At 38.3% G+C, this 14,972-nt stretch overlaps 1 protein-coding gene across 1 annotated transcript in view; it reads left to right on the top strand.

Moving 5' to 3' along the window:
- The window catches only part of LOC117339040, a 107,468-nt gene that overhangs the window by 73,827 nt on the left and 18,669 nt on the right, over positions 1–14,972 (top strand). The window contains exons 63-71 of the mRNA XM_033900404.1: positions 641–846; positions 2,398–2,504; positions 2,747–2,902; positions 3,851–4,031; positions 5,077–5,264; positions 5,874–6,089; positions 6,510–6,624; positions 7,212–8,423; positions 12,883–13,098. Coding sequence (XP_033756295.1) covers positions 641–846; positions 2,398–2,504; positions 2,747–2,902; positions 3,851–4,031; positions 5,077–5,264; positions 5,874–6,089; positions 6,510–6,624; positions 7,212–8,423; positions 12,883–13,098 — 2,597 coding nt within the window. The remainder of the gene's footprint in view (positions 1–640; positions 847–2,397; positions 2,505–2,746; positions 2,903–3,850; positions 4,032–5,076; positions 5,265–5,873; positions 6,090–6,509; positions 6,625–7,211; positions 8,424–12,882; positions 13,099–14,972) is intronic.

The raw sequence follows: 14,972 nt of genomic DNA on the forward strand, positions 1-14,972 counted from the left end.
TGATTGTAATTATATAAGTAACCACCATACTTATCTAAATAATTAAGACAACTCCCTTCTTCATTTGACTTTATCACACATTAAAGGCATTTCTTAAGTCTCTTTGAGTGCAGACAAACCCTTCAGATCAGATGGTGGGCTATTGAAATTGCCCTGCATCTGTCTGTCCGTAAACAATCCTTGCAATCAATATTTATTGAAAAGTACTGGAAAGATAGGTTTCCCTTGGTCCCTATTTGTACCAACTCAATTTAGATTTTTGATCAGAAAAACAAAATGGCCAATTGGTAGCCATCTTGGATTTTGTGAATTGGAGTTTGTTATTGCTATTTCTTGAAGAGTATTGGACAGATATTCCTCAGACTTAACATGTAGGTTCAACTTGTTTGTGTTATCAGATTATTAAGGGGGGGGTGGGGGGGGGGGGGGGGGGGAAGAAACAAATGAAAAGTAGAGAGAAGAACGGTCTGACATATAACCAATAAAGATCATTCAGTGGTGGGCACCAAGATCCGTCTGCTATATGGGGTTGGCAGTTATGATCATTAGATCACACATCAACAATCATCGTACATGTACAAACTGTTTATTTATCCAGTAGTCTTAAGGTACAGAGGACTGATGTTACTTGTGTTTACAGGGTGACAGAGATGGGTATAGAAAGTCTATACAATGGAATCTGTCCAGAGGATGTGCCACCACCGGTTACCATGGAAACATACTGTGATTGTGACAAGAATGGAATGACCTGTACTAACAACCTTGACCTTTTATCATGTAACCAACCTTTGTCCTTGGAGAACCTTGTAGATGAAAAGAAAAGAAAAAAGAAACAGTCTCGATACGGTAAATGATACATACAAAAGAGTCATATGTTCAGAGGTCTAATATGTTATCTCTGACGCAGTGTATGTCATGAGATTATTACAGGATGGTGCCTGCAAAAAGCATGTATGTACCACTGTATCACTATGTCGGCAGCGACGTCCACACAGAGGTGTCCATGCAATAACTCACTCTCTCTTTGCAGTTCAAACTCAAACATCATGCAGATATTCCTTACTAAAAGTGCTTGCTTATGATTGCTTTGCAGGTCTGATTGTCAAAGGTCAAGGTCACTGTTGCTTAAAACAGAAAATTTGTTCAGTACGATAACTCTTGTAATCACCCAACTTTCTGTGCAGGCCACACATCCACTTACGTGAAATTCTTGTATTGGTATATCTGTGACTGAACTGAACAGATTGTGGGATGGGAAGGTTAAATACAGTAAGCAATCACCTTGTCCAGGTAAATAAATATATACAGTCACACTGGGCAATAAGAGCCAACACTTACAGGGTATGTGGAGAGATTGCCCGTGTTTAAAGGTCACTTTGTGGACTGTTAAAATGTCACTTTGTGGACTTTTAAAATGTCACTTTGTGGACTGTTAAAATGTCACTTTGTGGACTGTTAAAAGGTCACTTTGTGGACTGTGTTAAAAGGTCACTTTGTGGACTGTTAAAAGGTCACTTTGTGGACTGTGGTAAAAGGTCACTTTGTGGACTATGTTAATTCACTTTGTGGACTGTGTTAAAAGGTCACTTTGTGGACTGTGTTAAAAGGTCACTTTGTGGACTGTGGTAAAAGGTCACTTTGTGGACTGTGTTAAAAGGTCACTTTGTGGACTGTGTTAAAAGGTCACTTTGTGGACTGTTAAAAGGTCACTTTGTGGACTGTGTTAAAAGGTCACTTTGTGGACTATGTTAATTCACTTTGTGGACTGTGTTAAAAGGTCACTTTGTGGACTGTGTTAAAAGGTCACTTTGTGGACTGTTAAAAGGTCACTTTGTGGACTGTGTTAAAATGTCACTTTGTGGACTGTGGTAAAAGGTCACTTTGTGGACTGTGTTAAAAGGTCACTTTGTGGACTGTGTTAAAAGGTCACTTTGTGGACTGTTAAAAGGTCACTTTGTGGACTGTGTTAAAAGGTCACTTTGTGGACTGTTAAAAGGTCACTTTGTGGACTGTGTTAAAAGGTCACTTTGTGGACTGTTAAAAGGTCACTTTGTGGACTGTTAAAAGGTCACTTTGTGGACTATGTTAAAATGTCACTTTGTGGACTGTTAAAAGGTCACTTTGTGGACTATGTTAAAAGGTCACTTTGTGGACTATGTTAAAAGGTCACTTTGTGGACTGTGTTAAAAGGTCACTTTGTGGACTGTGTTAAAAGGTCACTTTGTGGACTATGTTAAAAGGTCACTTTGTGGACTTTGTGGAAGACACATTCAGGTACTCATTGGGAAAGATTACAAATGATCACTGATATATATGGAGAAAAAAAACATCCATTTGGACACAGCTTTAACAATAAAGTACATTTAAATGATAAACCTTTGTTATTGTGATTGACAGGTGTGGACATGACATCAGTGTTTATGGAGGAAGCCAGCCCACCTACCAAATGTTTCTCCACAGAGCCTCCAATACAGTTTGAGTTCAATGTGACCTACATCTCACCGGTAAGATAACAAAACTTCACGGTTATGATTACCAAAATGATATGATGAACATCAATCTGATGTTATTTTAAGTACAAATACAAAGCCAGCTTTGCTTGAGGGACAAAATAGGGAGCTATCAAAGACTTTAAACAAATCATACTATATTTGGTTCTTGTAAAAAATAGTCACAATGTTTTGAAATTTTCAGTGTAATTTACTGTTTTACAGTGACATGTAGTTAAACTGATTTTTTACTTCAGGATTACACATGGCCGACTCCAAACGGTCTGACCGAGGATGATGCCATACAGAGCTGCAAGACCTACATAGAGGGTACGGTAGCCTTCCAGAACTGTAGGAACGTCCCAGACATTGGATTCGCTATGTCCCTCGACTCCTGTGTAGTTGATCTCCAGGTAAAATATTGTTTTTGTAAACCTACGTCAATGGGAGATAACCCAACGCATAATTTCAAAAATACAAATATTTATTGAAATTCACATTGCCTATGTTCACAACTTAGTACACATCCACTAAACATACAATATAAGTACATGTACATGCAATTATAAGCATGAATAATTATTAATAAAAGAAATCGCTAAGCAAGAACTGATTATAAGGTGGCGTGTTAGCACGCCACCTAGCGTACACATATAGCTAAGGTTATCTCCCTTGACTACACATAATGGTTGTGACATATTCTCACACACAGATAGAGATTTTGAAAGTTTGGCAGAAGTTATACTAACAATACCATACAGCATATACTACTCAGTATTACATGTAGTCTGATGCCTACCGCATATACTACTCAGTATTACATGTAGTCTGATGCCTTGTGGTTACAGTTAATGTTTTGGTCCTGCTTTGTAAAACAAACAAACAAACAAGGTGATACCCATAAAATGTGGCAGTATTTTCTTGACTGACATTTCTGCAACATATATAGAAAAGTTATCTTGCTTATTACAGCATATTTAAAGCCATATTTGTGTCTCCTTAGAAAGAATGGTTGTGGAAAATCACTTAATTTTCTGATTTTGTCTATGATGGCTAATTTAAAGGCCACATGAGATTTTGCTATCTTAAAAAAGTAGAAATCTAATTTCCTTTATTTTAATTTCTGCATCAAGTGATAATTAAATGGTTCCTTGGTCATTACAAAATGGTTCCTTAGTTATCTATCAGGATTTCGTGTTTGATATACAGTTATAATGCAGACTTTGATTCGATCATCACACATATCACCACATATTGACTCTTATCGTAAAACATGATTAAATTTAATTCTGAGATTAATTACTGTATAAATCATCAGTGACCTCAATGACATTTAAAGCTGACTTTGTGTTTATTAATAGATTATGGATGACAGAGACTGGGCACAAGAAGCACTGTCATCCATTCTACAGCTGTGTACCATACAGATGGAAGTTAATGTTGAACTGTGGATCATAGTGGGAGGAATCCCAGGTCCGGACCCATTAGTAATAGACGGTCTGTGTCCCGGTCTTTGTAGTGGTAACGGAAACTGTTCGGAGCGTAAGTATTATTTTGTTAGCTCCCATTCAGGAAACTTACCCCAGAAGTTGTATGGGGCACAGATACTATGTCACAAATTGATGGACGCTTACCCCAGAAGTTGTATGGGGCACAGATAATATGTCCCAAATTGATGGACACTTACCCTCGAAGTTTTATGGGGCACAGATAATATGTCCCAAATTGATGGACGCTTACCCCCGAAGTTTTATGGGGTACAGATAATATGTCCCAAATTGATGGACGCTTACCCTCAAAGTTTTATGGGGCACAGATAATATGTCCCAAATTGATGGACGCTTACCGCCGAAGGTTTATGGGGCACAGATAATATGTCCCAAATTGATGGACGCTTACCCCAGAAGTTGTATGGGGCACACATAATATGTCCCATATTGATGGACGCTTACCCCCGAAGTTTTATGTGGCACAGATATTATCTCCCAAATTGATGGACGTTTACCCCCGAAGTTTTATGGGGCACAGATAATATGTCCCAAATTGATGGACGCTTACCCCCGAAGTTTTATGTGGCACAGATATTATCTCCCAAATTGATGGACGCTTACCCCCGAAGTTTTATGTGGCACAGATATTATCTCCCAAATTGATGGACGCTTACCCCAGAAGTTTTATGGGGCACAGATAATATGTCCCAAATTGATGGACACTTACCCCCAAAGTTTTATGGGGCACAGATAATATGTCCCATATTGATGGGTGCTGGCCCTTAGCGTCTTAGGCCCCCTCTATACATAATGTCCCACATTGATCGACACTTGCCCCCAGATTTTTAGGCCCCCTATATTCTATTGGCAGCTCATGGTGTTGCTTACATAAAGAAAAATATTGGTGGTCTCTTGAGCAGATTCAACAGTACAATATGCTATTCTTCTGTAATGATAACACACTAATTAAATCAATCTGTCATTGTGTTTAAATGAAAAAGAACTGCAGGCAGGACATTAAAATTACATCAACATATTTCTAGTTTGGATTATATCGATGTTGTATACTATTGATGTGTTTAAATTATATTTTGTAGAGGTGTGCGAGTGTAACTCCGGCTTTGCAGGGGATGACTGTTCCATCATTGTGGAGGATGTTCCAGCTGTGGACTTCCTCCCCGAACCTTTCTGTGACATCACACGCTTCCCTTGTAAACAAGTCACCATCACAGGACAGGGATTTATACAAGGCACTGGCCTTGTGTGTATACTACAGAGAGTCGAGGTTAGTAACACTGACCTTGTGTGTATACTACAGAGAGTCGAGGTAAGTAACACTGACCTTGTGTATACTACAGAGAGTCGAGGTTAGTAACACTGACCTTGTGTGTATACTACAGAGAGTCGAGGTTAGTAACACTGGCCTTGTGTGTATACTACAGAGAGTCGAGGTTAGTAACACTGGCCTTGTGTGTATACTACAGAGAGTCAAGGTTAGTAACACTGGCCGCCTTTTGTGTATACTACAGAGAGTCGAGGTTAGTAACACTGGCCTTGTGTGTATACTACAGAGAGTCGAGGTTAGTAACACTGGCCTTGTGTATACTACAGAGAGTCGAGGTTAGTAACACTGGCCTTGTGTGTATACTACAGAGAGTCGAGGTTAGTAACACTGGCCTTGTGTGTATACTACAGAGAGTCGAGGTTAGTAACACTATACGCTATTCTTTCGCCAACAAGCTATTCTTTTGACTACAGGCTGTTCTTTTGATCATGCTTACTGTTTGGTCTTGGAGGTAGCAACATTTTACTATTTTCTTACAGATGTGGGAATTTTGAATAAATGATACTGACTATTCATTATTTACTATAGAGATTGTACCTCTTTTTTAAGAAAACAACAACAACCTATGTGGCAGTTGGCGACACCGTGACAGTGATCGCCACCTATGTGAGTAGTGAACAGGTAATCTGTGACCTTCCTGATGCTGGATCATTCAATATCACCGTTAGCAACGCTGGAGGAAGTGTTGTCATCACTACTGCTGTCCTCTTTGTGACCTTTAACCCCATCTGCTATGAGTGCAGTGAGAACGGATGTCAAGAAAGGGTGAGTTATCTTATGTCTGCACTACAAAGAGGAATCTATTTTTGTTCCGTTATATTTAAACCAAAACAAATTTATCATTCATGCGTCAACATAGAAGTGATTAAAATTGCTTAAAAGTGGAATGATTGGGTAGTTAATTTAAATTACATAAATAACGGTATAACAATGTGGCATCTGTAGGGGAAGGGGAGCTGTGGACTTATCCAGTGATGCAAAAAAAAAAAAAGTTTGAGTAAGAAAAGATGAATTTGGAACCAGAATATATTTTGTAGGTATCAAGGTATCAAACTTTACCCAGGGTAATCTGATGACAGTACTAAGTGAGGACTGCTAGTCTGGACTTCTGTAACCTTTCCAGCAATTTCTTGTTTTAATTTATGGTCTTTTTACAATACTCAAGTTTGTGTTAATCAATTCCAGACAAATGTATGCCTCATTGGAGATGCTTGCTATGGTGATGGATTTTTCAACCCAGCGTTGCCTTTGGAAATTTGTAATGCTACTTTTAGTAGCAATTCCTGGTCTGTCATTTCACGTGAGTTTGCTTTTTCACACTGATCAAAACTAAAGTCACTCTCCTGTTCAAATTCCAATTGGTGGTTCATATTCAAAACAATGATCAGTGTATTCTGCCAATATTTCGAGAAGAACAAGGAGGCAATTTTTAGCGACAGAAAGGATATTCTACATTAAATTTCCTAAAAGTTATGAATTCTTTCAGCTAAGGAATATTGACTTTGTTCAAACATACAGTGAACTGTTGTGGAAATTAAAGGAATTTCTATGTTAGTAGGGGTTTTTATTGATTTATTTTTACAGTCAAATGGCCTCCTCATATTAAGCATAATTTCCACATTTACAGTAGGAATAAATCATCCATGTTTATTATTTTACATTAGTTATTTTATTCAATTTTTAGCAGGTTTTCAGAAATTTTTACATGACTTTGAGTGCCCTATTTTAGCATATCAATTGATTTAAATGTAGTGATAATTGAAAAACATACCTGAAAAATACTCATATTTCATAACAGTAGGGTTCAAATTCTAGAGAAAGTCAAACTCCTATCTTGTGCCAGAATATTCTGCTGGGCTTATGATTTTGTTTCCTTTTGTTTTTCAGGCAAAGATGTGACAGTGATATCCTTCTTATTCATATCTATAAACATCAACGTTTTGGTCACCTCGTCGGCTAGCTTCAATTTGATCGGGAGTCCGACACTCGTCACTGGACTTAGTGGTCAGGCAATACAATTGGATGGAGTTGGTCAGTATATTGACCTTAGTGGTCAGATAGGTACATGTATTACCGACCTCACCACTTGTGGACTTGGTTTGACCATGGGCTTCAATCTCAAGGTCATAACCTTCACAGAAAATATGTACATCCTGAACTTCGGTGGAGATCAGCCCGATGGATATGGTGTAGCTATGTATTATCGACACAGCCGTCTATATTTGACTGTTTCTACTGTGACAGCCGAATGGACAGTTTTCACTTCAAAATTACAGGTCAACCTATTTGTCAACATAGAATTTTCCTGGAGTATACAGACTGGATTGGCATTGTACTTTGATGGTGAAGTTGTTGCCTCGACAACGCAGTTTATCACCAGAACTGTTGGTGTCACCCGAGTTACAAACTTATATATTGGCTTTTCAAGCAGTGTGTATGCCAACATTGTCATCGAAGGTTGGGAAATCACTGAAGCATGTAAAGAAATTGCATCTGTTCTGGACATTGAGACAACAACAGAGGCCATGACCACTACCACTGAGCTGGTTACCACAACTACCACTGAACCAGTTACCACGACTACCACTGGACCAGTTACCACGACTACCACTGGACCAGTTACCACGACTACAACTGAACAGAATGCCACATCTACAACAGAAATAGGTACAACATCAACTACTCAAAATCTTACGGCTTCTACTACTTCAGAGTTTTCTACGTCTACAACTGCGCCCCCTACAACCTCAACCACGCAACCACCTTTGACCTCTTCAACTCCCGAGGTTACGACCTCGACCACTCAACGGCCTTCGACCTCTACCACTCCCAAGATTACCACCTCAACCACTCAACGGCCTTCGACCTCTACCACTCCCGAGGTTACGACCTCAACCAAAAAAATGGCCTCAACTACTACCACTGAACAGGTTATGACCACGACCACCCAACCACCTTCGACCTCTACCACTCCCGAGGTTACGACCTCGACCACAAAACTGCCTTCAACTACTACCACTGAACAGGTTATGACCACGACCACCCAACCACCTTCGACCTCTACCACTCCCGAGGTTACGACCTCGACCACAACAAAAGGTACCACTGGAAATACAATAAATATAACCACTGAACAATCATTAACCACTGAAGAAACCACTTCTATTATAGCACCTAATATTACTACATCAGACCCCTCTACCACTTCAAAAACTACTATAACAACCACTACTTCTATCTCTATGGAAACCACTACCACTTCCACACAACTACCCAGTAATACTACCACTTCAAAAACCACTTCTACTCAAGCACCCATGACTTCTATCTCTATGGAAACCACTTCCACACAAATACCCAGTAATACTACCACTTCAAAAACCACTTCTACTCAAGCACCCATGACTTCTATCTCTATGGAAACCACTTCCACTTCCACACAAATACCCAGTAATACTACCACTTCAAAAACCACTTCTACTCCAGCACCAATGACTTCTATCTCTACAGAAACCACTTCCACTTCCACACAACTACCCAGTAATACTACCACTTCAAAAACCACTTCTACTCCAGCACCCATGACTTCTATCGCTATGGAAACCACTTCCACACAACTACCCAGTAATACTACCACTTCATCACTGTCTACCACCACTAGAGAAGTGGTGACCTCCTCGTTACCCAGCAGTACAGCTGAGACGAGCTTCACTTCTACCACTGGTACCACGTCGGAGCGGACCCGCAGTGGTAACTTAAACCTGTATAGTCACATAATAAACAGCCTACTCCCCCGCACACCCGTCAGTCCTGTGCTACAGCTGTATACATTCAAAGTTTCGTTTTTGTGTTGGCGTAATGTCTTTTTAAAGTGTATCTCTGTTTCATTGCATATGATTGATTTTTTGAAATTCTGTACCTGCTGGCAGATCTTGTGACTGCTTGTCTCTTTAGATCTTTTGTTTCTCTGTATCAATTGGTTCAAACTTTACTCTGTATCAATTGGCTCAAACTTTACTCTGTAATAATTGGCTCAAACTTTACTCACACTTACACATAGTCTCTGAGTAATAATTTGAAATACAATTATTTAAGTTTTAAGTTTTTTTTGTAGCACATTACAGGTGAGACTGGTCACATGGTTAATTTATTTATGTAAACTATTGTTCAGACAAAGTGAGTTATTTATAGAATTATACAGGTGTCGATAGTCACATGACTAACATTGTAAGCCAAAGCTATTTATAGAATTATACGAGTGTGGTAGTCACATGACTAGCATTGTAAGCCAAACATGACTTTGAATGGAACAGTACACCATAGAGAGATGTGACTCTGTTTACAATGCTTATTTAAGTGCTTTATTCTTTCCTCTTTTTTTTCTCCCCTTTGTGCCTGGATGATCCTCTTTGAAATCGTTAGTTTGATATCGGCCCTAGAATGTTTAGATACAGTGGACCCTCGATAATCCGAACACCTTCGTTCCCAGTTCAAACCGTCCGGATTACGAGTTTTCCGGACTGCCGAATTTCGTGTACCAGGTCAAAAAAATTGTCGTGTAAGAGTTATCTCCCTTGATTATATACAATCCAGGACGTTTCATAAACACGTCTTTTTAACAATAAATATACTTATGTTTCTGATATGATTCTTGTTTTGTTTTGTAGAAAGTAAAAAATAAACTATGTTTTTAAAAGAACATGTAAAGTGAAAGTTGTTTTATTTATAGCGGGCATATGTAACCTACAAACAACACACATGTGTCACGTCCCGGAGGTTCACAAACAAGTAGAAATTACAAACGTTAAATACCTTAAATAAAATACCCGGATTTTACAACTTACCGTCAGTCCATGGTTTTTTTATGATTTTTACGTACCAGAAACCCCAAGCTATCTATTTAAAAGTACGCGACACCAGCGAGAACTACCCAAGATGTCCGATAATTATTAAACCCGTATTCACTTAACAATGTGACGCTTAGTTAAGTATCAGACGACTTTTGACTAATTTGTGTGTAATCAACCCAGTTCTTGTGATCACTGCTTAATACGTTAATTTGTATGTAATTAATAACATGCATCTTTCAATGAGTCGTCGTTTCACGTAACGGTGTTACAAAGCCGATATCCGTGTTTAATTACCGATCATAAATTTATTACATGTATTTGAGATTAATTAATTATCGTATCACGTAATGTATGATTGTGCATAAATTCTGTAACATTTAGGTCGTAGAGAAAAAGCAATGTACCGTTATAAAAACAAAAGCTACACATTGTAACACAGGTAAACACCCGGGGCTATGACCTGGCAGCGGTCGCTATGACTACGCACAGTGTCAAGCGAAAGTCTGTACAGCTGTCGACACGGGTGACTTGCCCCGACATTTTTTTTCTCCTCATGGTGAAAAAATCGTCCGGATTATTGAGGGAAATTTACTAATGAAAAGTACGTTCCGTTCCCAAAATGGGCTTCCGGAATCGGAATCCGAATTTCCGGACTGGTGAGTACAAATAACGTTACGGAAATCCGTTCCCGTGCATTTCCGTCCGGACTGTGAGTTTTCCGGACTATCGGCGTCCGGATTATCGCGGGTCCACTGTATATCCATGATATACCCAAAAGTTTATACCTACAAAATCATCATTAAGGCCTTAACCACAAAAAAGTAGCTTGTTTTGTGTTACACCGTACTCATTTACATTCTTAGTGTTACAGCTCCATCTGATCATAATAGTGTTAATTTTATTTTACTCATACTTTGACTCTAATGTTAGTCGATATTAGTATTTAATTGATACATAGAGGATATCTAACTGTGTCTTCAGTAATACCAAATATATTTCACGAGTGGGGCTAATATTTTGATATTTTTCACGAGTGCGCAGCACGAGTGAAAAATATCAAAATATTAGCCACACTCGTGAAATATATTTGGTATTACTGAATACACTGTTAGATATTCTGTTTATTACATTTTTTATCAACAAAAAGCTACCCCGTATGCTAACTAGGCCTACAGCGATAATTTGTAAACAAAAACAGTAGTTCCCCCTGTCCAGGTGCTGACATACATGTATATGTCGGGCTTTCTGATTGGTCAATTATTTTGGTATTTTGTAATCATTAATTTGATTGGTCAAATCAGCAAAAGTGATATCACTTTTATAGAATGAATAATTTTTGATATTTCACTGGTAAAAATGTAATAAATTTAATTACCTCACTAAACAGACTCATGAGACCTTTTTTAATGTTATGTCTATGAAATGCTTATTCCATACAATTTCTGCATTGCTTTTATTTGATTATTTATGTGCAATAGAATGTATCATATAAAATACAAAGCGTTTTACGATCAATCTTTTGATATCAATGATTTTTAGATTTTTATTATAAAACATAATAATTTGAGTTTGTTGTGTTTCTGTAAACTTCCTTGTAATCCTATTGTAGGTATTGTTTGGGCCTAAATGACTTGAACTGTCGATTGGCCCTAAAACAATACAATACCTCACTAACATCATTAGATCCCCTCATACTTTGTGCCTCCAATATTTTGTATGTTAGTCTGTTGATCTGTCTTCCTTCCAATCTGTCCAATAGTTTGTATGTTAGTCTGTTGATCTGTCTTCCTTCCAATCTGTCCAAGTTTTGTTTCCAGGTGTTATTAAGTTATAATTTTGTTTCCTTTAAATCTGCCACAGTCCATAAACATTATCCCGTTCCACCTGGATTCAGTATTAAGTTATAATTTTGTTTCCTTTAAATCTGCCACAGTCCGTAAACATTATCCCGTTCCACCTGGATTCAGTCTCCATTAGTTGCATTTTGCTTCTAAGTCATAGGGACCAGATGTCATCAAAATACCCACAATGCTTAGTATCATATTTTATAATGCTGGTCGAAATACCCACTATGCTTAGTATCATATTTTATAATGCTGGTCGAAATACCCACAATGTTTAGTATCATATTTTATAAGCTGAGCTAAAGGCTATCACGTTTGTTCACAGAAGTCGGGGAATAATTAACAAAAACAATTCAAACAACATCTTCCAAAAATTTACAATTTGTAATCATATTTCAGTAAATATGTAAATGATTGAACAGCATTAAAGACGATTGAACATGTTGTAAACTTTTCATCGGAATCATAGAAGCTGCTTTACTGAAATTATTACACAGTGTTCCCAAGTCATTGTTCATTATTATATGTTCTGATACAAGCTTTGAAACATTATGTTACTAATCTTCTTTTTCATTTGTTCTATTATTCCTATATATTTTTTATTTTGTTTATAGATATATTCACACTACATTCTTTGAACTATACATATTCCATATTCTGTGATAGAAGGAAAGATTTCTATACAAACTCCAGAAAGGTTTTAATCAAGGTTAAAGAAGCTCTTGTTTTGACTTAGACTACATGTGGAAATAAGATATATACAGGTCACATGGACCTCTTGGTTTTATTCAGGTTTAGGTTGTACATTTGTATTTATATTTTTATCATTGTAAACTCTACATGTTAATTGTTTCTTGGAAACAGTAGTGACATCTACTTCACCTGTAACCACATCAACCGCTCAGCCAGCAACAACGATAACTGGTCAACCGACAACTGGTCAACCAACAACGACGACAACTGCTCAACCAACAACAACGACAACTGCTCAACTGACAACTGCTCAACCAACCACGACGACAACTGCTCAACCAACCACGACGACAACTGCTCAACCAACCACAACAGCTGCCTGTACAGGTAAGACTCACTAAACATCAAATAGACAAACAGGTATTTGCAAAATAAAGTCTTTTCTATTCAGTCAGTGCTTTAAAATCATTTTAGTTAAATTCATAACAAAACGCTAAAATCTTTTCTTCATGTCTTTGTAAGAAATGTGGTAGAGTTTTAGAGTGTCTAATATTGTACACATCCTGAGAAGGGGTAAGAAGGAGCTGTCCTGAGAAGGAAGATTCGATCCTTAAGTAGTTAATCCTTTGGATGGTAGATAATCCTATCCTGGAGTAGTTAATCCTTTGGATGGTAGATAATCCTATCCTGGAGTAGTTAATCCTTTGGATGGTAGAGTGTCCTATCCTGGAGTAGTTAATCCTTTGGATGGTAGAGTATCCTAACCTGGAGTAGTTAATCCTTTGGATGGTAGAGTGTCCTATCCTGGAGTAGTTAATCCTTTGGATGGTAGAGTAACCTAACCTGGAGTAGTTAATCCTTTGAATGGTAGAGTAACCAAACCTGGAGTAGTTAATCCTTTGGGTGGTAGAGTATCCTATCCTAGAGTAGTTAATCCTTTGGATGGTAGAGTATCCTATCCTAGAGTAGTTAATCCTTTGGATGGTAGAGTATCCTATCCTGGAGTAGTTAATCCTTTGGATGGTAGAGTAACCTAACCTAGAGTAGTTAATCCTTTGGATGGTAGAGTGTCCTATCCTGGAGCAGTTAATCCTTTGGATGGTAGAGTGTCCTAACCTGGAGTAGTTAATCCTTTGGATGTTAGAGTGTCCTTACCTGGAGTAGTTAATCCTTTGGATGGTAGAGTAACCTAACCTGGAGTAGTTAATCCTTTGGATGGTAGAGTATCCTATCCTGGAGTAGTTAATCCATTGGATGGTAGAATATCCTATCCTGGAGTAGTTAATCCATTGGATGGTAGAGTGTCCTATCCTGGAGTAGTTAATCCTTTGGATGGTAGAGTGTCCTATCCTGGAGTAGTTAATCCTTTGGATGGTAGAGTATCCTATCCTGGAGTAGTTAATCCTTTGGATGGTAGAGTATCCTATCCTGGAGTAGTTAATCCTTTGGATGGTAGAGTATCCTAACCTGGAGTAGTTAATCCTTTGGATGGTAGAGTATCTTATCCTGGAGTAGTTAATCCATTGGATGGTAGAGTGTCCTATCCTGGAGTAGTTAATCCTTTGGACGGTAGATCATCCTAACCTGGAGTAGCTAATCCTTTGGATGGTAGAGTGTCCTAACCTGGAGTAGTTAATCCTTTGGATGGTAGAGTGTCCTATCCTGGAGTAGTTAATCCTTTGGATGGTAGAGTGTCCTATCCTGGAGTAGTTAATCCTTTGGATGGTAGAGTATCCTAACCTGGAGCAGTTAATCCTTTGGATGGTAGAGTAACCTATCCTGGAGTAGTTAATCCTTTGGATGGTAGAGTATCTTATCCTGGAGTAGTTAATCCTTTGGATGGTAGAGTATCCTATCCTGGAGTAGTTAATCCTTTGGATGGTAGAGTATCCTAACCTGGAGCAGTTAATCCTTTGGATGGTAGAGTGTCCTAACCTGGAGTAGTTAATCCTTTGGATGGTAGAGTAACCTATCCTGGAGTAGTTAATCCTTTGGATGGTAGAGTGTCCTATCCTGGAGTAGTTAATCCTTTGGATGGTAGAGTATCCTAACCTGGAGTAGTTAATCCTTTGGATGGTAGAGTATCCTATCCTGGAGTAGTTAATCCTTTGGATGGTAGAGTGTCCTATCCTGGAGTAGTTAATCCTTTGGATGGTAGAGTATCCTATCCTGGAGTAGTTAATCCTTTGGATGGTAGAGTAACCTAACCTGGAGTAGTTAATCCTTTGGATGGTAGAGTAACCTAACATGGAGTAGTTAAT

This window comes from Pecten maximus, chromosome 12 (genome assembly GCF_902652985.1).
Source record: "Pecten maximus chromosome 12, xPecMax1.1, whole genome shotgun sequence".
In the NCBI taxonomy this organism is placed as follows: Eukaryota; Metazoa; Mollusca; class Bivalvia; order Pectinida; family Pectinidae; genus Pecten; species Pecten maximus.